At 42.6% G+C, this 24841-nt stretch overlaps 2 protein-coding genes across 2 annotated transcripts; one reads left to right on the top strand and one right to left on the bottom strand.

The window, feature by feature from the left end:
* Positions 1-1039: 1039 nt before the first annotated feature.
* LOC111979673 (von Willebrand factor C domain-containing protein 2-like) lies at positions 1040-5939 on the bottom strand. Its single transcript, XM_024010294.2, has 3 exons — positions 5297-5939; positions 3254-3383; positions 1040-2546 (listed from the first exon to the last, which is right to left on the bottom strand). The coding sequence occupies exons 1-3, from the start codon at positions 5741-5743 to the stop codon at positions 2359-2361; spliced, it is 765 nt and encodes a 254-aa protein (XP_023866062.1). The 5' UTR covers positions 5744-5939; the 3' UTR covers positions 1040-2358.
* A 119-nt stretch (positions 5940-6058) lies between these two features.
* LOC111979628 (uncharacterized) lies at positions 6059-24830 on the top strand. Its single transcript, XM_024010222.2, has 8 exons — positions 6059-6426; positions 6742-6894; positions 11309-11475; positions 14921-14994; positions 15193-15322; positions 16542-16596; positions 20406-20465; positions 24204-24830. Exons 1-8 carry the CDS (start codon positions 6373-6375, stop codon positions 24828-24830), a joined length of 1320 nt encoding a protein of 439 aa, XP_023865990.2. The 5' UTR covers positions 6059-6372.
* Positions 24831-24841: the final 11 nt, after the last annotated feature.

Here is a 24841-nt window from a genome sequence, read left to right as displayed (position 1 = left end):
CTTATTTATTCCTTTACACTTGTGTGCATAAGGTAGTTGTTGTGAAATTGTCAGATTACTTGTTAGATATTACTGCACGGTCGGAACTAGAAGCACAAGCATTTCGCTATACTCACATTAACATCTGCTAACCATGTGTATGTGACAAATACATTTTGATTTGATTTGATTTGAGGAGTAATCGAAAATGTACTGAGACTGAAGAGAATAGAGTGATAGAACCTTCTCCTGGTTCCAAAGGCAGAGTGGAACTGGTAGCAGTCATGAAAAATCCATGCAAAACAAAACACAAATAACTGATTATAATAGTTGAGCCACTAATGTTCCTTCAGAGGGAGGTTCAGAAATACCATCACATTGCAATACAGCTCAAATTAAAACGCTAAACTACTTTGTTAGATATTAGACAGAAACTGGCTAAGGGGATCCTACGCCTTGGGTGGAAATTGTTTGCATTAGCCGAATTCTAGTAATGTAGCGCACGTTTTTGGAATGATCTACTAATGGCAGTGTTGACCAAACCCCGCTCCCATCAGTTGATGCATTACAAAGAAAGGATCATTTCTAGGTAGTGTTAAATTATGTTCATACTGTCTCAGAGATAAATCTACCCCATAACTAATTTGAACAGAAAACGTAACAGTTATTGTTGAGGGGGAGCGCTGTCCCCAAACAATGAACCGCTGGCATCCCCTTAGTGACAAGACATCCAGTGTGTAATAAATAAACATCCTTCTACACAACAATGGCAGCACACTGTAGTGGACAGTATAGTTAATGGACATACAAGGACACTTTGTTTTCACTTACTGTAAGTTTACATAGCTTTTTTTATGAAAGATGGAGGGAGTTCCTAAAGATATGGATAAAAGATAAACAACATACAACATCTTCAATAACATAATCAAGAGACACGGTATTAGGAGAGTCGACTAGAGAAGTGTAATGAGAGCCTTGCCTGAAATGACAAAGCTTGGATGTTGGCATCCTATCCATGCCTGCACAGACCAATATGCTACACAACAACATACACAAGAAGAACGGTTTCTTGCCTTTAATGGTTTTCATGCAATGGTCCCTTAAGAACGGACGTAAAGGAAGAAAGTGAACAGAATCTCTGACATTCTGATAGTGAGTAGCTTATAGTTTACAAACCTATAGCATTCATTCAGAAAATGTAATGTTGCTTACACCAGCCTTTAGCTTTCAGAACCTCTCAATTATTTTCATATATTTAATGTTTCCTTCATGATCAATTCAAATAAGATGGAGATGGTATACCTCAATTAATATCCATTGAAGTTGGTCAAAATCTTCCAATAACACTACTAGAGAAGTATAACATCCCAAAATGTAGGATATTCCCTATCATCTACACCACATTGAAACATTTGTACTAGTGTAGAAATATGTGGCTACTTCACCTGCTTAATCCTTGTTTAGAGTACACACACGAAAGCAGAGTTCTTCAGACTCAGTTGGGTCAAACTGCCCCCTCCTTCAACTATATTAGGAAATGTTTTAGGCAAGGAATGTTAAAAAGATAGTTCACTCCAAATTCAAAGTTATTCAGATGTGTTTTCAGATCTCAAAAGTGGTCTAATATCAAGAAGAGAATCATGAGATGGTCCCTAACAGATAAAGGCTTCCATCTTAAATGAATGGGAAATATTTGAGTTTGAGGCTTATTGTTGGATCTTGACAGCAGATGGTGTGGGACGTGTACTCATCTTAACATTAGACCAAGTCTGAAAACCTCAGACAAACTTCGATTTGAGAGTGAACTGCCTCTTGACATGTTCATTTATTGATAATACATGAACATGAATATTGCAATATAATGCCAGCAAAACAACTCCAGTCTCTTTGGAATAGATTTAGACAAGAGAGCGAAAAATACATTCACATAGTAGTTACAGTTGGATTTTTCTGCTGTAAAAGTGTTTGTGATGCATGCTACAGTACATGTCAGTAAAAATTTACAAATATATTTTATTGTCACATACACCGGATAAGTGCAGTTAAATGTGTTGTTTTACAGGGTCAGCCATAATATAGTGCCTATGGAGAAAATTAGGGATAAGTGCCTTGCTCAAGGGTACATCGACCGGTTATTTGGGGTATTTCGAACCAGCGATCTTTCAGTTACTAGCCCAACACCGTCCTGCTGATAACCACCAAACATTCAGGGGCAAATCTCTCTGGGGAGAAGTTACCTCTAGGTACAGTTCTAGGATCAGCTCCCTCTCCTCCAATCCTAACATTAACCATTAGTAGGGGAAAATTCAAAGCTGACCCAAGATCATTGTCTAGGGGCAACTTCACCCTATACCGGGGCAAATGACTGGTCCTACTTAATCAGTTCTTCTGGCTAGTCTCTCCAGAGGTGCAGTTGCGTACGCGGGAACAGATGGCCAAGCGGTTGCCCTCCCAGTAGCCAGCATCACCTGAGTCGTGGCAGCGGCACTTGGTGCAGGAGTCCACCCACAGTGGTTCACCTCCTGGAATCACCTGGCTCCGGGTTGAATCCACATAGCAGTTGGGCCCTGGGGAATCACACACATACAATAATTTCTGTTAACTTGCTATATGGTTGTGATATTTTCTAATGCCCTTCTCTTTCTATGAAGATAAACGGTCACCTCTACCATAAAGAGGAGAGGGTATTTTTATGATGAGTTGAATTACAGACAATAAATATTGATTACCTCCGAAGTACTGTTTTTGAAAAAACGCTATACTATTAATTACGCAGTCTTAGACCTCCTAAACTCAAACAATGAATGCATCTTCATTTGGCTATTTTCCAACTCGATAAACTTCCTTTTAAAAGCTAATGAGTGTCTCAGCAGAACAGGAGAGAGAGAATCAGTCATTGGTAATGGTGCGTGAAGCAGATTACTTGATGCATATATTGCTCATTCTGCCCCCCACTACCTCTACTTCCATTTGTTTGGATAAATGATCGCCTTCATGTATTGTTGCTTGTGGTGCTGACAACAGTAATGTGACAAAACTAACGGCATGCATCACTCTAAGGGGTAAATTATGAAGAGAATAGACAATGTGAGGAGTCAGAACATCATCTTCCCTGTCTCTAGCCCTCTCTCATCTCCCTTTGGCTCAAATAGAATGGAACGAAATACTTCTCAGGGTTCTCCCCAGGATTTTTTAACAAGGTGGTTCTGCTAAGTATGGCGGGGGGTTCTATGTCATAAATATCCATGAGATGTATACAGGTCAGTTTACTTACCCTCTGGGCACTCTGGGCAGCACTTCCCTTTGGTATAAATAGGGTTGACGCAGGGTGGGGGGGCGCAGTCTGCCACCAGGCAGCGGGCGATGCCGTCACTGTCACAGGTACACTGCTCGCACTCGTTGGGCTGCCAATCACACAGAACAAAACACAGGCTGTCAGAGACAGAGGCTTCATCCCAAATGGCACCCTATTCCCTTTATAGTGCACTACTTTTGACCAGAGCCCAAAGGGGAATGTTGTGACATTTGGGATGCAACCACATACAGTACATAGGCCTCCTAGTGTTCTTTAGACTGCCACTGGCAGATATCACTGTTAGACATGAGCAGTTGGACAGAAGAAAGTGCTCATTCAAAGAGACAGGGCAATCGATTGATTCTACAACGATAAGATTGACTTATGCAGGTGCTTTCAGTTTAACAGTGACAAATTTAACTGTGACAGCATGTTGGTTTTCCTGAGCTATAAGCATTAGTGTAGATGCTAGCCTATAGCCCATTTCAAGATATATCTGAAAAAGAGAAGTCTGACATATAACCATAATGCCATGTTTAAGATGTGCTTATATATGTGTAGTATATGCTTTATGGTATACAATTCATTTAAACTGTTGCCAGATGTTTTCCCCTGTCATGGTATTGGATGTTTATCAGCATATCTGAGGTTCAGATACAGAGGGTGGGTTAAATGAAGTGGAAGAAGAAAACTCAAAAGTCTCTGAGCTCCTCCAGTACTGTGTCAGAGGCCTATATAATAACTTCATCAAGAGGACAATGAGCCACAAGTAAATCTCTCTGCGTGGCTTTCTGTTGCCAGAGTTGTTTCATATTCTAATTCACTGACTTAGGGGGTCTTAAAATACTGCTTAGCTTGGTTGGATTTGGTCTCCACTATCCATTGAATTAAATGAAACAAATCAGAGGGCTGAGTTTATTCTTCAAGGGGGTTGAACTGTGGCAAATGACTCTACTGACTACACGAACAGACAACAAAGCTGTACGTAATCACTAGCACAGCAACATAATCAGAAACAACAAACACAGATTTAATTAGAAGAAGAAAACAAACAGCAAACATAACTGAACAACTCATTCTATAGTATGGTTGAGGACTACGAAGGAGATTATCAAAATSTTTACAATGAGCCTCCAGAAGAACCTCAATATCAAAAGGGGGATTTGTATCTATATCTGTTCTCTCAATTTACATATGCACTGTCACATTTGAATAGACTTGCTGTAAGTGTAGCATTCAAAAGTATCATACTGCCTCCATGTGGCAGTATCTTCACCAGTTACAATCCCTGTCAGTAAAAGTTTCAGCTGCTACTGTATCAAACGAGGCTATATACAGGGGGTACCCTTACCCTTACCCGCACCCGTACCCGTACCCGCTGTATATAGCCTCGTTATTGTTATTATATTGTGTTATTTTTTTTTACTTTAGTTTATTATTAAATATTTTCTTAACTCTATTTCTTGAACTGCATTGTTGGTTAAGGGCTTGTAAGTAAGCATTTCACGGTAAGGTATTCACCTATTGTATTCGTCGCATGTGACAAATAACATTTGATTTGAAACTTGAAAGAACAAGATTTCATAGCAGTTAGTAGTTCAACAACAAACCACAGGGTAGCGCAATTTAGCCATATTCGAAAATTGATCTGCATACAGTGCCAGAAACAGTCCGACGCCCAGAGATGTTTCCGAAAAGAAAGAAAATGAAATGTGCTGCTTGTCATAAGACGCGTATGAAGTGATATATTAAGAGACATGTTAACAGTGAATCAAATACGTTACTTTTGAAAAAAAGATATCCAAAATTGCTGACGCGTAATTGCGCACAGAGAGACTTTGGAGAGACGATTTCAGGAGGAAGCACAACGCTTATTATAGTAAGAGAAGAATCAATATTAGTCAACTCAATAGACATTTGAGAAGTAAATGACATCACATACATATTATGTTTATTCATTCCAGGTAAAGTTTAACTTGATCATATCGTGCCAAGTAGGGGATTGTGCTTGCTGTAGCCTACCTGGAAGTTTTGTCCCAGTTCGTACACCACTCCCCGGTACTCGCAGCCTATTTTCTCACATCTTGGACAGCAGTCAGTAGGATAGTGGCTGACATGGATGCAAGCGGCCGGCAAAGAGGTACACTCCGTCCGTGCACAAGACGACCCCTCTGTGGTGCATTCACACTGCGTGCAGTGGTCCGATTCTAGAAAGTACCATTCTCCCACATAGTAGACGCTACCGTTCGCATCACAGGTGTTCTCATGTCCAGCCACAGAGAAAGACAGACCGAACTGAACACAGAACAGTAGAGACAACACGGAATGCATAACCCCCATCGAATAGTGCTGATTTGAAACCATTTTCATGACCAAAAAAATATCCAAAACAAGACGAAAGAGACTGTGTTTGTTCCAGTGTCCAGGATTTAAAAAAAATACAAAATGTGCTTTAGTGTTTATGGTCATTTAGCAGTTTCTGCCACATTGTTGAAGAATATAAAATCCTCATAACATTTTCAGATGTGCATCTAGCCTACAATTGAGGCTTTATTCTCGATTGCCCAGCCGGTCTCGCACAGATCCGAAGCTGAAACGTGCAAAGAGAGGGAAAGTTATTACGCCTCTACGGGGGTTATGTTTCAATTTACACGTGACTACCCAGTTTAGTGCTTAGACTCTGGTCCGTCCCCCAGTAAATTGCCTGTGAGCTATAACCTACTCACTATGGTCAAAATTATGAGAATGGGTTTTCCCCTACATAAATAACTATGGCTACTGATATTCGTTAGCTAGACACAATATTTAAACTGCCTTTGAGATAAGATTAACTAACATTGCTCTCTTTTTGTTATCGTTCCTTTGTATGAAATAAGATATTAATGTGTGGTTATTATAAAAAATACATCTGGTTTGACTTTGTATTCAACCAGGTTAATGCAATAACAAAGTACAACAATAAAACTGTAGACTATAATATGAAGCTGAAATAATGTTCCCATGGATTTTCCAGGGGACAAAATTAAACTATTGAACATTTTATTTACACCAGAAATAGTTTATTCTAAGCAGTGGTGGAGGGATACTGATTTCGCGATATGTCTGCCTTGGATACAAGAATGTTTACACTGGATACAGGAAGCAACAACAAGGTACGTTTAGTCTTTGATTTACTAACTAGCAGGTTAGCTCACATTTCTCTCAAGTTTTAAAATGTAAAATTTAAGCACAAATATAATGTGCATGAAATTATTCAATTAATGTTACTGAGATGCTATCTAACAACTAACTAGATAGCTAACGTTAACTGACTTAGCTATCTACAGTAGCCAAATGAGACAGACAACCCACGACGAGCACTCTTCTGCTACTGCTGGCAAAACCGGCAAATTATTATTATGAAGCAAATTACTTCTAGACCAGACATATGTCAATGACTAGTTTCAATTCTCCCCTCTGTTAGACAGTTTAAACTCCTAGGTGTCTTCATGGAAGAATCCGAATGCCCACTCTCGGTGTGGAATCTTATCGTGGAGCAAGTCCCGGCGCCAGAGCCCCCAGACATCCGGGGCATGTTTGGAGATGCTTTGATTGACATGTACACAGAGATTCATACTGAGGTGAGGACTAAGCCATTTTAAAGGGACAATCTGCAGTTGCTACATACATTTTTAAACTTATACATGAATGATATAGCTAGCTATATCCATTGATTATTAAATGCCTCATATGACTTTAGCTAGTTCAACTGTCATACCCCACTAGAACCCAGAATATGAACTTGTTTTAATCAAATGTTTGCAAACAAAGTAAATGTAAGTTAAAACTGTATAGCTTTAAAAGATGGTTAAATCTATACTTTTGATATCATGGATGGTCACTCCTTGCATCCATAGCTCTGTCTATGAATTTGAATTTGAGAGTGGTTACATATATCCATCCCCATCCCTCAGCTTTTTACCGAAACAGTGGTGGGTGAGGGCATTGTTATTGTTTCAACTTCTGGTTGTCACTTTAAGGGTGCTGTTCATGTTGGAGGAATAACTGACCATGGTCCTGCATTGTTCAAATATCTGTCTTTAGGTAGCAATCAGCAATAGCTGACACATTACATTTGGCCAAAACAATAAGGGTGGACTGGAAATCACTTGAGTAAGTTCCCTTGACTCAATAAACTCTCCTAACAACTCAAGATAGAAGTAACTACTGGATAATATTATATAGTTGGCAAATGCTATGCATTAGTACTTTAAATAGATTACATTAAACTGTGAACATGCCACAATTACAGCAAGTAATCGCAACAAGACATGCAAGCTTTAGATAGATTCTACAATGTAGAATGAGATGTTGTGTAAAACACAAGGAGCTCTAGTTAAGTGAGGCTATGCATGCAGCTATTCAAGACTAGGTCCTCAGATTGTTCCAAAACAACTCACTCACACCGTGGCTCGAGACTTTCTTCACACCAGGGGTCCCCAATTACATTTAGCCTTGGGACAATTTTTTTCTTGAGCTGATGGTTGGGGGGTCGGAACATAGATATAAATAATTTGTACACTGCAAATTAACAGCAACAATCCCAAACAGATATAGTACTTGACAAAGAAAGCGAAGGTAACCTGCCTAAATGACTACCGCCCCCGTAGCACTCACGTCGGTAGCCATGAAGTGCTTTGAAAGGCTGGTCATGGCTCACATCATCACCATCATCCCGGAAACCTTAGGCCCACTCCAATTTGCATACTGCCTCAACAGATCCACAAATGATGCGGTCTCAATCGCACTCCACACTGCCCTTTCCAGCCTGGACAAAAGGAACACCTATGTGAGAATACTGTTCATTGACTATAGSTCAGTGTTCAACACCATAGTGCCCACAAAGCTCATCACTAAGCTAAGGACCCTAGGACTAAACACCTCCCGCTGCAACTGGATCCTGGACTTACTGACGGACCGCCCCCCAGGTGGTAAGGGTAGGTAACAACACATCGGCCACGCTGATCTTCAACATCGGGGTCCTCAGTGGTGTGTGCTTAGTCCCCTCCTGTACTCCCTGTTCACCCATGACTGCGTGGCCAAGCACGATTCCAACATCATCATTAAGTTTGCTGATGACACAACGGTGGTACTGTAGGCCTGATCACCGGTAGTGCGTACAGCCCAGTACCAACTTTTATTTTTTATTTTTCGCAGAAAACTGGGGGGGAGGGGGGGGGGTAGAGGCAAATAAAATCACCCACGGGACGTATTTGGCCCACGGGCCACCTACTGCTTTAAACTGTTTCTTCTGAAGCCAACTACTCCGTCTGAAAATGTTATCAAGTAACATACAACAGGTCAAGAGGCTATGAGTAATATTATACCAGGCTGGCTAGGGAATTACAACCCCATTAGCAATGCAGGAGTAACTTCAATTGAAGTAGATAATATAGGGTTCATATTCAAAAAGGAAAAATAAATATGTATGAAACCACCCATTTCCTGTCTGGGTCTCCAGCCTTAACTCTCCCCAATGATGTCATCCTACAGTTATGTTCTGCTAGGGGCAATGTTTTAAATGTCCATATTAGATCAGTTCAGTAGTGTAAATACAGTCACACTCTACAGGACAAACATCTAATGAAGGAGACCCCAGGAATAGTTGCGTAATAGAAGAAAAATGACACAGGCCCTCAAATTAGCTTAGCRCCCCATGGGCCAATTTAGGGGTTAAGAGCCAACCCTGCCTTGTTGATAAGATTATTATGAGCATATACATGACATAATTTCTATGCGCCGACTGGTTGTATTTGTCACATGCTTACAAGCCCTTAACCAACACTGTAGTTCAAGAAATAGAGTTAAGAAAATATTTACTAAGTAAACTAAAGTAAAAAGTAACAATAAAATAACAATAACGAGGCTACCGGTACCRAGTCAATGTGCGGGGGTACAGGTTAGTCGTGGTCATTTGTACATGTAGGTAGAGAAGGAAGGACTTCTAGTTTAAAAAAGCATGTGAGCCCTATTCACTCAACCAGCCTTACATTTCCCTCAGTATTTTGTTGTTGTTGTTGCTTTCTACCCTGTAGTAAATTAATTCTTTCCCTCAGTGTTAAATCTCTAGATGAGAATCATAATAATACTACCCAGACTGGCCTTCTCTCCATCTAGGTCACCATTGTCTGCAGCAGTTCCTTTTAAGTTTAACACAGGATATGAGGAGGCCAGGGCACGTTTCCTTGGATCTCTGCCAAACCATGTGGCTTAGAGCTACCATATATTCTCCGGACATTAGTAATGCCTGTGCAACTGGATATTGCATAGGATTAAGTCAATGTTTGGTTTGTGGATGGCTAGCATGAAAAATATATTATTAGATTAGCCTATTTCAAATGTTTATCACGTTCCACATTTAACATCTTCAATCTCCATTGTGAAGTTACAACAACAACAACAATGAGTCAACAACTCAGGTTAACCACACTGTAATTCCTTCCCCATGTCATCTGATGGGTTTCACTTGGAGATGAATTAAGCAATGAACAGCTTGTTACTGTTGTTAGCATCCTGGGGGCTGACTCCATAAACACCTGCATAGAGAATGGCTTGCTGGGGCTTTATGGGAAGCAGTGTGTGGCTGCCTGGCCGGAGTTCAGCTAGACATAGTGGTAGTGTGTGTGTGTGCGTGTGTGTGTGGTAGCGTGTGTGTGTGTATGTGTGTGTGCGTATGTGAGGGCACAGCCAGATTGAAAGACACAGGGAACGACCATGTTTAAACGTTCTCCTCTGGACAGCAGTGGGCTTTGAAGCTGGCCTTTCCATGGAGCATAGACACTGAATGTCAGGGACCAGGTGCAGAAAAAATTTAATAGACTCCAGACTTTAAACTTCTTCACCAACACTGTGCCTCTGCCATCAGCCAGAATATTTGCTTGACTTTTTCTCTTTCCTCTTTATTTGTTGATGTCTGACTACAGTTTCATAACACTTTCACTTTTTTTCCTGTCTGGCTACAGTTTCATAACACTTTCACTTTTTTTCCTTCTGTCTGGCTACAGTTTCATAACACTTTCACTTTTTTTCCTTCTGTCTGGCTACAGTTTCATAACACTTTCACTTTTTTTCCTTCTGTCTGGCTACAGTTTCATAACACTTCACTTTTTTCCTGTCTGGCTACAGTTTCATAACACTTTCACTTTTTTCCTTCTTGTCTGGCTTACAGTTTCATAACACTTTCACTTTTTTCCTGTCTGGCTACAGTTTCATAACACTTTCACTTTTTTTCCTTCTGTCTGGCTACAGTTTCATAAACACCTTTCACTTTTTTCCTTCTGGCTGGCTACAGTTTCATAACACTTTCACTTTTTTCCTGTCTGGCTACAGTTTCATAACACTTTCACTTTTTTTCCTTCTGCCTGGCTACAGTTTCATAACACTTTCACTTTTTTTTCTTCTGGCTACAGTTTCATAACACTTTCACTTTTTTTTCTTCTGGCTGGCTACAGTTTCATAACACTTTCACTTTTTTTTCTTCTGTCTGGCTACAGTTTCATAACACTTTCACTTTTTTTCCTTCTGGCTGGCTACAGTTTCAAAGCATTTTCACTTTTGTTTTTGTCTGGCTACAGTTTCATAACACTTCTACTTTTTCTCCTGTCTGGCTACAGTTTCATAACACTTCTACTTTTTCTCCTGTCTGGCTACAGTTTCATAATACTTTCACTTTTTTTTCTTCAGCAGTAGTCCCTTTAATAGTTTTTCCCTGAAGGTAGTGTTTTTAAAGAGTAGTGTGCAAACTTGTTGGGGGAAACCAGCCAAGTGAAAAACACATGCAGTAGTTCTATGCACAACAGTGGCCAGGGCACGTTATTAAATAGAACACTTATATTATAAGATGGGCCAGGGTCTCAATTGAATGTCATGTACATTTCACAGGTCTTTCTGATATCTCATCATTCATAATGACTCATCACTCATTATAAGCCTAAAGTTACACAGCATTGTCTCCTGATGTCCTATCCCATGTATCCCCATTTTTCCTACTTCCAGGTCACTATGTGGCAGCAGATTTGGCAGACGGTGCGCCATAAACTGGGTAACAGGCTGAAGACACCTCACTCCCCCCTGGCTGACCCCCCTGCCATCAAGGAGCTGCTGAAAGCTGAGATCCAACTGCTGCTGGGGACCGTGAGAGAGAGAGCAGCCTTGGAGGGCAGGTGAGGAGAAGACTCTTGTATGATGACTGAACTCCATGCCTGTGTCCCAAATGGAACTCTTTTCCCTATAGAGTCCATTACTTATGACCAGGGCCCATAGCGCTCTGATCAAAAGTAGTGCCCTATGTAGGGAATAGGGAGCAATTTTGGGACATAGGCCAATACTATGCAATTACAATGCAGTTACTTAAGAACTATGTAACACCAACATGTTAATACAACGTAGCCTATTAATCATTGGTGACAACTTGTTTGAATATCAGCAACAATAAAACGTTTTGGAAGAAACTACTACCATAAACCTTTTGGCTTTCCTTTCCCTTCCTCTTCTAGTTTTCTATTCAGTTTGGAATTGATAAAGCATTTATCAAATTGTCAAACACCAACACTTCTTCTTACGCCATGATTGCCTAATGGTTGAATTTTGAGAGAAAAAAATATATGTTTACATTTTCATCCATCAGACAGAGGACCAACATTGTTGGGATGTCTGTCGATCTCGTTTCCCAGACCAGGCTTCTTCTCCCTGTCTCTCCCTCCCTGCCTGTTTTTTTATTAGTTCCAGGTGATAAATGTTCTGACCCCAGTAAAACCATTCAGACTTTTATTTCCACTGGGAAAGGGTTGGGCCTAGGGGTCAGGACCCTTGTTTCACACTTTGTACCTTTAGTTTTCTTCAACAATGATATCTTTAAATGCTTACTGTGTTTTCAGTCAGTTACAAATGGTTTGGTAATAATTAGATCTAAGAAGATAGTAAGGTTCCAAAATGGCTGTAAATGTTATGGTCCTAATGGTAAAAGCACAAGGCAGAATTTGAGGTTTCATAATCTCCTAAGCAACAAATCACCCAGATCCCCCACAAATGGGGGCCCTATTTTTATACTGCCCACCCAACACTAGGCCTGCATCCGGATGAGCCCGTTTGTCCGACAAAAGGCAGTAATTTACAGGTACCTATTTGAAGGGGAGGCGTGTCCATCCCTCAGCAACTGGTTGGAGGCTCTGAAGAATGTAGCTCCGCCTCAACTCTGCCCCTATAATTTGAGTTTTTGTTGCCATTCAGGAAAAACACAAATCACTGAAGATTGTATCCAATAAATGTGATGCACCAGTTAGAAATGTATTGGCAGTGGCTATCTCACAAATACTGTCATTCATAGCTTTATTGTTACTTTAAATCAGATCAGATTTAGCTAAGACTATGGGACTATTAAAGGGTATACTAGGAATAGTCTAGGAATGTGTATCATTCAGGAATTATTTCATCTTAAACCCACTTCAAACAAACTCTGTCGGCACATCCAGACGTCCTGTGGACAAATCAACAAGGTAATGCTAAGACTTTGGGTATCAGTACCATGTTATCCCTGATACTACGTTCYGCTTTGAACCCCTGCCAAGTGCCAACCACGCTGCTGCCTGCTGGTTGGTCCTGTTGGTCTCTGCCTCTGCCCTGTGTTTGTGTTTGTGGCCCAAATGGCACCCTATTCCCTATATAGTGCACTACATTTGACCAGGGCCCATAGGGCTCAGTAGTGCACTATGTAGGGAATAGGGTAACCTTTGGAATATAGTCTGTGTGTATATCCTCCATGATCCCCCTCTCTTTGATTAGCAAATTAAGGGCCTCACTGTAAATCAGCTGATCTGCTTTCAGGACAAAGCTGCTGGATCATTTCCCTTTAATATCGCTCCAGGTTTGGAGCKTTCTCTTTATCCTTGATCAATCGATCCTACCCAAAGCAGGAAACTGTTGAGTTGACTAAATACCCTACATCTGAGGGGTTTGATGAACAAGGGTGTCTGACTTTAGCAGCTAAGATTAATCTTGCTTTGAAAGTGAACTGATTTAATGGAGCTGGTTGGCAACTTTTCAGATCACCTGTCCCATTGTGTGGTCCTCTCTCCATGCCATTGTCTTAGTTATTTGTGGTCGGCGTCCTCAGTGCAGCCGCACCTGTCCCATTATGGAGAGAAATAGGGGGTACGCTGAATGCCCATTGAGTAAAGGTACTCTGAATAAATAGGCTTTCTGAAAACAGGCCCAAGGAGGTCCTAAATCTCTGAACGGAACTAGCATAACAATTGGAGCGGGAGGAGCTGGGAAGTGAGAAATGTTAAAAGTGGCTGTGGTTGTGGTGTAACTTATTTTACATCTGTAGTTTATCAATCTTCCAGGACAGGAGGAGTTTTTGAATGGTCTGGTGTGGTTGTTGATGTTGCGGCGGGCGTCTATGCCATCTTTGTTAGCTGAGATCAGGGCTCCTCCTCTCTCTGGGAGTAAGCTACTTAGTGATATGTACTACACTGCCTCACAATGTAGCCTCTGTTCCTGTCATTACAGCTAGACCCGGTAGCTCCACTAGCAGCCTGCCACTGAAATGGGATTCTTACCTCTACTCACCCTCCACACGGTCTTGTTCACCAGAAGTTGTGCACTGTGGTGTAAGACTCAGGCATAGGACTCAAGAGCTGCAAGCTTCAATACAGTCAGTATTTTGTATTCCATCGATAATCAAGTTTGCTGATATATGGGTCAGTTAGCTATCCACAACAGGCCATAGCCTAGATGTTGGCTTTGACCAAAAAGGGAGGATGCATTCTGTAAGCTTTTCCGGTCCTTAATTTCATGGGGGAGTAGCCTATCTTCCTATTTTCCACTTGGATTGAGCAGTATTTCTCCGTAATTACGCAACCCTTTGTGATTTAAAAAAGGGTTGGGCATCCTTGGCTAGCATCTGCAACAGCCTTTTTCCTGGAGATCAAAAGAGTTTCGGCAGGTGCAGCTAAATGGGAGTGTCCACAATGTGCCAGCCTCCTGATTTAAATCCCTCAGCCTAGTAACATAATATCCCTACTTTGACACTGCTGGGGTGTTCTCCTCACCCCCCTCACCCCTCATTCAACAGGCCTTGTTCCATGGCTGGTGACCTTGGAGGCTGTAGGACGCTGCTGTTGTACCATTATCATTTATTCTCTCTCTCTCTCTTCTCTCTCTCTCTCCTCTCTCTCCTCTCTCTTCTCTCTCTCTCTTCTCCTCTTCTCTCTCTTCCTCCTCTCTCTCTTCTCTCTCTCTCTCTCTCTCTCTCTCAACCCATCTCTCTCTCTCTACCCATCTTTCTCTCCATCTCTCCTCTCTTCTCTCCCCATCTCTCTCTCTTTCTCCCCATCTCTCTCTCTGCTCCACTGCTTTAATATTTTCAGCATGGTAGTCTTAAGATTAAGACAGGGGATTTCAGAAAGCAGGACAGGCCTGCTGGCCGACCGGCCCGTCAGGGTTGACAGACATACAACACTCACTTTGTGTTGCACCAACGGGTCAAAACTGGGGGGCCAGATTATTGGCTCACTATTTCTGTCCTTCCTTTGTCATCTTATTCCCTCCACTCTGACTCCTTCACACTACGTTGGGGGTTATTTGTGTGTATCTATTGATTTTTAGGGATGGAGATGCAGACATATTCYGGTACAGTCCTAGTGTGGTGAATTACGCCTTGGGTGTCCATAACAACCGTTGTGAATAGTAGGCCTCCCTCTAGTGGAATACAATTCAGCCAGAGCCAACATGCAGAAAGGTTAGTCTGACTGTTAAGAGGTACATTCACATACATACATTCACATACTGTAATACAACTGCTACAACACAAGAGGGAAAAGGACAGTTGCAAACATACATTGTCATTGTGTATTTCTAGTCATGTGGATGCACCTTAGACATGCATTTCTGGTCCGACAGGTCCTGTTCCCAGAGCTCAGACAGCTCYACTACCAGCCAAGATGACATTGATGGCGTGAGACACAAGCTGAATGTCACCCACATAGATGATGTTGTGGCCCACCTCAAGTAAGTGACTGAGCAACATTTGTCAATTACAGACTAATGTTTAGGTAATGCACCCTATAAAATGCAGCCAGTTGAAATTCTGCAGAATATGTGACTGCAAGACCTTAGTCTGCATCCATGAAGAGTCTCAGACAGGAAAGACCATGAGCCATGGGGTAAATGTGAGCCACAGTCAGTGAAGTGCTGTAATGAAATGAATACAGCTGTGGGACTGTGGGAATGGGACCCCTTTTCCTCTTCACACATTCCTCTGTGCAGAGTCAAATTTCTCTTCAGACTTCTGCCACTCTGGCCCTCTCTAAATCTGCCTGTTTGGACARACCAGACATGTCCTCATCATTGTACAAACATGGCATTACAGTAAAGAGAAAGGCGGTAGCTTTACGATACTAGGATACCACCCTGCTTTGTCTCTTTCTACCTTCCTCTTTTCTCCTTCTCTCCATTATAGTGTATTCCTGTCCTGTCATCTACAGTGAATAGATCACTGCCTTCTCCTGGTCATAGGAGAGGGCAGGGATCTATTCACTGTAGATGACATTCCTCTCTCCTCTCCACTGTTCTCCTGTCTTGCTCTCCTCTCTCCCGCCTGTGTCCTCCAACCTGGTTCCCTTTCCCCCTGGCCTTGTGGCAGAAAGAGCCAGGCATCTGGAGCTCCCTACCCAACCAGGCCTGGAGGGGATTGCAAACACTGGGCCTGCCTTGGTGGGGAGCTGGGGGAGAGTAGGAGGGGATGGAGGGCGGAGGGTGGAGGCCAGCCAGCCCTCTCCTCTCCATCCCTGCACAGAACAAAAGCCCCCATTGTAAGAAAATGAATACCAGACCTCAGCATGCAGAAGATTCCTTTGCTTCTAAAAAAGAAAGAAGGGAATTAAGTCTACAATAGTTACATAACCGAAAAATAGGCCACGGCTCCCTCAATACCATAAGAAAAGTTGTGTAATAGATATGGATGTAGTACATGCTGTTGTGCATTTGGCTGCCTGTTTAGGATTCAAGGCGGTATTCGATGAAAACCGGCAGCCAAGTTCCTGAAAAATTGCACCTTGATATCATGCTATGTATACATTTGAATTGGTTTGTGTTTAACACTATGCAATTTTCTTTAGTTTAATAGTTTTACTAAAAGGTGTTAAAATCTATTATCATTTGTAAAAGGTCAAGAAATGCAAGGGTTTTAGAGTTTAACCTAAAAATGGTGTTCTCTCCTCACTACCAGATCAGTTCTGACTGAAGAATGCGAGGTGCTGAAAAGCCAAGTGCAGTTTCTGCAGGTAAGAATTGGGTTTGATTCCAATCAAAATACCAGAGAGGTTGCTATTTTGGAAATTCACACTATTGTTCCAGTTGAAATGTTGTCTGTGCTCTCAGAAAATATACTGCACTTGCAGTACCCTATGTGCTTGGACTGAGATGCAGAATACACTGAAGACTTGGAAGTAAAAAGGTCAGTTCTTCTCTGTCAGCTTTTTCTTTGGGATGTCCTTAAATAAGCCTTCAACAGCKTACACCTCGGGTCTGAGCTATAGACAAGGCCATGAAAAATAKAATATAATATGTGAAAGACCCCACAGAGAGAACAAGCCTTTCGCTCCTCTAAAAGCCAAGAGCTGACTGCCACCGACACGTACAGCCGCCTGGTTAACACAGCGAGAACCAATGTGACCTGTTGTTGACCTAGGACAGTCATCACCAAGCCCCCCTCAGATGGACCTGATTACCTTCAGCCTTCAACCGCTGTTGGCAATCTGCATATTATTCCTTGTATACGCCCAGTCTGCAAAGCCTCAATCTAAGGTTACTGCTGAGGCCAGAGGCACTAAGTCTTTCCAGGGATCTGGCCAAACACACTGCTGCACAAGATTGATCCTCTTTCAATCAGTCCAAGTTCCTACTGTACTGAGTAGTCTAGTCTCTATACTCTGGGGCTGGGCTGGCTGCCCCTCTGTCGTGCTCCTCTGGCACTGAAGGAGAGAGAACGGAACACCAGATGTAGGTGTTCCCTGCCCAACAGATGGGGAAGCCATCTTTTTATGTGCCATGTCACACATCTCCAACCCACTATGACACGCAGGACACGTCTCCTGAGATGTAGGGACTAGGATGGGATTGCACAGTGTCTGTTAGGGATGTTTCTGTTTCTGCTACCAGCATTTTTGTACGTAAAGTGCAATTCAAAGGCATAATGAACAGAAGCAAAATTCTTAGCCAGTGTARAGGAGATTTTCAGGTGAATAAAAAGGATAGCGGTCGTAGATAATATCAATCAAAAATCCATCTGGTTTATTACAAGAATTCAGCAAAGAAAATGTCCTCYTCTGAGAAGGCCCTTCTATATTAATCACATAGCACTGAATGTTCTGTAAACACCATCCCAACTTGTAGGAAGTCACAACCTCAGCTGCTACAGAATCACAGTGTCACAGATACATTATCAGTGTGACCTCAGCTCAGTCTGGCATCAAACTTTAACCATCACATTCAACACTGGCAGACGTTTGATACTGTCAGTTAAACAGGTCAAAGGTAGAAACATCAGTACTTTGTTACAACAGATCATTATAGACTGAAATACAGGAAAATAACAAGGCAAAAGTAAACATGTCATCCCCCACGAATGATGCAGCACCCACCCTTGGGCCAATCAGTGTAATTTTGTAAATTATGCATCTCTATGGCAAGACACATATGTGAGGATTGRCGCTGGAGACGAGAAGCTGGTACAGGGAGTTTAAAAAACATTTAATAAACAACAGACATGAAACAGAACAGGAATAGCGTCTGGACAGGGGAAAAATAATGGCATCAATGCTGACACAGGAACAAACTGAGGAGCTGACTGAAATAGAGGGGGTAATCAACAAAGTAATGGAGTCCAGGTGAGYCCAATATTGCGCAACTGTGCGTAATGATGGTGACAGGTGTGCGTAATGAAGGGCAGCCTGGCGCCCTCGAGYGCCAGAGAGGGAGAGCGGGAGCAGGCGTGACAACATCATTCATCCAAGTTTTGTCAAAATCGGGCCAGTGGTGTCTGAGATATCACATGTGACTAACGTATTGATTACTATAGCACCCCCGATATAGATGTTCTTGCACATGTTGAGTCTTGACAGTGTTTGCAACATGTTTACTGAATTTTGTTACAATACGAATATCCTGGACTGATTTATATGCATTTATGTGCCAGACCATGCCCACGTGAATGTTCATGGTCAATAGCAGCCATATTGTTTTTGGTACTAGTCTGGAAAATATTGCGCTGGACCTCTATGGACCTTTGTMCATAGATACCACAAGTCAAGTTTTGTGCAGATCGGTCATCTGGTGCCAGAAAAGTAGCTTTTTAAGTGTTCTTCACAAAATTCAAAATGGCGGARAATCCATCATGGCAGACCTTATGGGTCCCTGACGCAAATGTGTTCCTTGTGAGGAGAGGGACCTACAGTATGCACTGAATTTCATGACTTTAGGTGAAACGGGGTGAGAGGTGTGACCTTTCAAAGTTTGCCATTTGGCCAATCAGTGTAATTTTGTAAATGCCAGATATCTATGGCAAGTTTAGTCAAAATACATTTTGGCTGAGATATAACAGTGTGACTAATGTATGAACGTACTAACTGGCGGAGAGAGATCCACAATTCCCTCTCAGATTTCCTTGTGGAGGACAATTATTCAAATMATTTCCCATTACAGCCAGAAACATAGTCTAGTCAGCCAGAACCAAGCCAGGGTACTGTATGATCTCATTCACATTTAGCATGCAGCAATCAATCATCCATTTTTACAAACATAGGTATAATGTCCCATTTCCTCGAATGGGGGTTGTTGGAATTAATTCATAGACTTGGCCGTGGACCAGGAAAGGAATCTGCAATTTTAGCAGTCAGGCAGTCCACGGTAATGACTAAATTACCGCAATATCTCATTATTGTCAAGCTTTGGAAGTTTGTAGACTAGTAGGCATGGTCCCAAATAGAGCCCATATAACACTGCTTTAAGTAGGAGAAAGAATAGACTGAGAAGGAGGTGTGGAGAGTTATCATTTTACCACTGCACCACAGTGAAAAAATAGGCTGTTTTATTTTCAGAGTAAAAGGGCAGCCGTTTCTGCGAAGCAGAGTTTGGGTTTTGAGTCAACACTCCATTGAGAAGCAATGGGCTGTGTAGCTCCCAGTCCCCATCCCAAATATCACCCTATTCCCCCAATAGGMCCTGGTCAAAAGTAGTGCACTACATAGGGAATAGAGTGCCATTAGGGATGCAGAACCAGTCTGGTATTCCATCTCCCTTGGTAGCAGCCTGCGCCAGGATAGTCTAACCACCCTTCCATCAGTCAGACCTCACATCTAAAATTAATACCCTCCTCTGTAACTAGATCACTCTTCACTTCTGTTTGTTTGCATTTCAAAAAACCAAGATGATCAGCTGGCGGCGCTAGGCACTCGGCACCCCTCCGTTAGCTACACAGTGGGGAGTCGAGACGAGGCACCCCTCCGTTAGCTACACAGTGGGGAGTCGAGACGAGGCACCCCTCCGTTAGCTACACAGTGGGGAGTCGAGACGAGGCACCCTCCGTTAGCTACACAGTGGGGAGTCAGACGAGGCACCCCTCCGTTAGCTACACAGTGGGGAGTCGAGACAGAGGCATAGCTCCGTGGTATGCCAGTGGCAGACAGTGAGACTTTACGTAAATACCTCAAAGCAAATAGCAGGGCTTGTGGGTGGGTGGGTGAGGGGACTCCTAGCTAATGATCATCCATTACCAGTGGTATTGTAAAACCAGGACAGATATGACCCGGCTGCCAGCAGAGAAAAGAGCCTGTTGGTTGGAGCTGTGGTTTATGTCCTGAGTCTGGATATAGATGTAAAAAGAGAGTCCAAATCCTTATGGAACAAACACTGCTGCTGCTGAATCGTTTCGTCACTCACGTCTTAACACCCCCCCCCATCTCCCACCATCTTCCTTATTTCTCATTTGTCAGCTGTGTCGTTGGGGTACATCACTCCAACTCACCAGTGGCTGGCTCCAGGTAGGTGACCTGTTCTGTGGTGTTTTGTCTTGTCTGTGATTCGCTTCTTGCAGGAGAGTGTAGAACAGGAACACCAGACACAGCGTGATGTCACTGAGGCTCCAGAGCCCACTGTAACAGGTGGGTGATACAGTTACAGTACAGTCATACAGTATTAGGGTGGGAAAAATACGATACCTATACCAACATTCCCAGATTTTCCCGAAATCCTGGTTGGAACATTCCTGGAATCAAGATGTAAAAAGCAGGAAAATTCAGGAATCCTCCAACTGGGATTTCTGAAAAACGTGGACATTTTGGGAAAGCATTTTGCAACCTAACAGTAATATACTTTCCTGGTCCACATAACTGATCTGTATTGAGCCAGCTGAACATCAGAGCCCAGAGTTAATAGAGGTGACTGTACTCCGATCCATAATGGTTTCCTGTGAACTACACTGCACTGACAATGACTATCGCTCCCTTTGGAGGTATAAATTGGTAGCCTGACGACTCACACTAAATTATTCCGCTGATCTGTTGTTCGCTACATACTTTAGTCTGAGACTGCCATCATTGAAGCCGTTTGTGGTGGCGAGGGGCACGAGGGGTGTTGTACAAAACAAAGTCATTAGTGATTGGATCTTCTCTAACCAATCAGAGTATCAAAGCCAATGATMMATTTTCAAACCACCACTTTACCCACGTGTGTTCTGGCTCTGGCCCAACCCATCAGCTTCTGGACCAATCAGACGGCCCCGAATGRGTTCGCATTCGGTGAAGGGTCAGGAGTTACTCAGATCCAGACTCATTGCAGAGAAGAAACTAATGTCCGTGGGCGTGGCGTAGCGTTTGGCCAGAGCAAGGAGTCTGTGTAGCCAGGCAAATAAATTGGTAACGTGTCCTAAGTCTTTTGACGTTAGTATTTTATTAGGAACCCCATTAGCTACTGCTAAAGCAGCAGTTACTCTTCATGGGCTCCACACAAAACACAAAACGTTACATAATACAGAACATTAATAGACAAATAACAAGGACAGAACGACATACATTTATTCAATGAACACTTCCTAAAAAAACACTTACCAAAAAAACTTCCTAAAAAACACTTCCTATAAAAAAAACTCCTAAAAAACACAGTTGGTTGCTTTTCTTTCTTCTTGTATTGATCTGACATAAATGACTGACTGACATGTTCTCCTATATCTGGAACAAAATCAGATCAATTGATCCTCACTACCATCTAGTGGTTTATTGTTGCAAAAATACTTTTTACTTCTCCTTTTTTMCAGTGTTGTCAAGTTCTCATCCGCTACAAATATTGAAAAACATTGCACACAAATAATTGGGTGAAAAAGATTATGGTTAATAGATGTCACTTTAGAGTGGTAATTGAACTACATCACTCCATCAACAGGTGTAACCTCTCAATGTTCCGTTACCTTGGGCTTTGGATCCTGGTGCTTATTTCAAACAGGCCTATAGTCTGCTCTATGCTCTCCGTTCTAACAGATCCAAAATACCTGTTTTACCACTTCTGTGGATTTACAGGCTTTCAGGGGCTTTCTGCTATCAAGCCCAAGGCATGTCACTTTGATTATTTGTCTGATAAGGGTAACATGCATACTTCCCAGACAAGGGCCGAAATTCAGTCAGATCAAKCACTAACCAGCGATAGCCGACACCTGCAAAGCTGATGTTTTGGTGTTGTCGGAGGTAGGAAACTGCTTTGGGAGTCATCAAATTGGTGAGCAGCTCCTCTTGCAGTCATTGTCTTGAAGMCACACCCATCCCACTGGCGTTAAAAGTTTAGAATGAGAAAGTGTAGGCTATATACAGTTGAAGTCGGAAGTTTACATACACCTTAGCCAAATACATTTAAACTCAGTTTTTCACAATTCCTGACGTTTAATCCTAGTAAAAATTCCCTATCTTAGGCCAGTTGGGATCACCACTTTATTTTAAGAATGTGAAATGTCAGAATAATAGTAGAGAGAATGATTTATTTCAGCTTTTATTTCTTTCATCACATTCCCAGTGGGCCAGACGTTTACATATACTCAATTAGTATTTGGTAGCATTGCCTTTAAATTGTTTAACTTGGATCAAACGTTTCGGGTAGACTTCCACAAGCTTCCCACAATAAGTTGGGTGAATTTTGGCCCATTCCTCCTGACAGAGCTGGTGCAACTGAGTCAGGTTTGTAGGCCTCCTTGCTCGCATATGCTTTTTCAGTTGTGCCCACAAATTTTCTATAGGATTGAGGTCAGGGCTTTGTGATGGCCACTCCAATACCTTGACATTGTTGTCCTTAAGCCATTTTGCCACAACTTTGGAAGTATGCTTGGGGTCATTGTCCATTTGGAAGACCCATTTGCGACCAAGCTTTAACTTCCTGACTGATATCTTGAGATGTTGCTTCAGTATATCCACATAATTTTCCTTCCTCATGATGCCATTTATTTTGTGAAGTGCACCAGCAGCAAAGCACCCCCACAACATGATGCTGCCACCCCTGTGCTTCACGGTTGGGATGCTGTTTTTCGGCTTGCAAGCCTCCTCCTTTTTCCTCCAAACATAACGATGGTCATTATGGCCAAACAGTTATATTTTTGTTTCATCAGATCAGAGGACATTTCTCCAAAAAGTACGATCTTTGTCCCCCTGTGCAGTTGCAAACCGTAGTCTGGCTTTTTTATGGCGGTTTTGGAGCAGTGGCTTSTTCCTTGCTGAGCGGCCTTTCAGGTTATGTCGATATAGGACTTGTTTTACTGTGGATAAAGATACTTTTGTACCTGTTTCCTCAAGCATCTTCACAAGGTCCTTTGGGATTGATTTGCACTTTTCGCACCAAAGTACGTTCATCTCTAGGAGACAGAACGCGTCTCCTTCCTGAGCGGTATGACAGCTGCGTGGTCCCATGGTGTTTATACTTGCGTACTATTGTTTGTACAGATGAACGTGGTACCTTCAGGCATTTGAAATTTGCTCCCAAGGATGAACCTGACTTGTGGAGGGGTCTTGGCTGATTTCTTTAGATTTTCCCATGATGTCAAGCAAAGAGGCACTGAGTTTGAAGGTAGGCTTTGAAATACATCCACAGGTACACGTCCAATTGACTGAAATGATGTCAATTAGCCCATCAGAAGCTTCTAAGGCCATGACATCATTTTCTGGAATTTTCCAAGCTGTTTAAAGGCACAGTCAACTTAGTGAATGTAAACTTCTGGCCCACTGGAATTGTGATACAGGGATTTATAAGTGAAATGATCTGTCTGCAAACAATTGTTGGAAAAATTACTTGTTTCATGTACAAGTAGATGTCCTAACCGACTTGCCAAAACTATAGTTTGTTTACAATAAATTTGTGGAGTGGTTGAAAAACGAGTTTTAATGACTCCAACATAAGTGTATATATACTTCCGACTTCAACTGTATATAAAGATAATGACGCTCAAACTGAAAATCATTCAACAAAATAACGAGGATTTCTATCAGCCTAATCGAGGTGTAGATTACGTMTCACATTCCAATGTTTGAATTTGTTAACAAGGCTGCATGGGATTTCTAATAATGCGACTATGTGCAGCCAATGGCAATTTCTGCTTTAGGTATAATGCCGGGAGCCGCTTGTGGATTTGAGCGCTCTAACACACCTYCGGGTGTCGGCTAGCGCGGATCTTATAGAATCTAGCCCAAGGTCATCACTTACAGTATCTGGTGAAAGTATTTAGCTAATTGCAACCTAGTTGATCTTTGCTGTCATGAATGGTGTTAATGGCAATGTTGTTATTCCCAGGTTGATGAACCTGATGAACAGGTTTGTCTGCGGATGAGACACAGAGACACTTGACCCCTGTGGTGGCCCCCAGACTGCATCCTCCACATACCAGGCCCAGTCCACCACTAGTAGTACATCTAGTAAGGAGGACTCCTCCGTTAGACAGGATGAGAGGCCAGCCATGCAGCTCACCAACACCAGAGTATCCAGCCCTCTCAAACCCTCTGAACATAAACATCCAAGGACTCACAGCCAGAGCTCTGAGGCTTCCCACCCCTGCAACAGAGAACCCACCACCACCGCTCAAGACAGGGACAGCTACCTACCGCCCCTGGTCCCCTCTGCTMGTACAGTAACCACCCATGGATCCTACCTCAACCCTGCCTCAGAACCGAGAATAAAGGGCAGAACTTGCAGGCCTAGTGGTCAGCCTGTGACTGTGAGAGCTCAAAGACATGATGACTCATGGTCAGACTCAGTGAACAGCTGGCCCTTGTTGTTCCCTGGTGGACACAGTCCTCTAGGCTCCTCCACACAGCTTCCGGGGAGCAAAGGGAGCTGTGATCAGATGAGCCCCGTAAGCATGTTCCACCCTGCTCCCCCCGCAGTGCAGAGGCCAGCCAGCAGAGGGCCGAGTGGGGCCAGGCACCTGTGTCTGCCGCAGCAGGGGGACAGGCTGGTTAGCTCCTCGCAAACTGAACTCTTTACTACAGAATAAGAGGATAGTGA

The sequence above is a fragment of the Salvelinus sp. IW2-2015 genome, linkage group LG19, assembly GCF_002910315.2.
Source record: "Salvelinus sp. IW2-2015 linkage group LG19, ASM291031v2, whole genome shotgun sequence".
Taxonomy (NCBI): domain Eukaryota; kingdom Metazoa; phylum Chordata; class Actinopteri; order Salmoniformes; family Salmonidae; genus Salvelinus; species Salvelinus sp. IW2-2015.
Note: the sequence above shows the minus strand (reverse complement) of the source record. Positions and strands in the feature narration are given on the sequence as shown.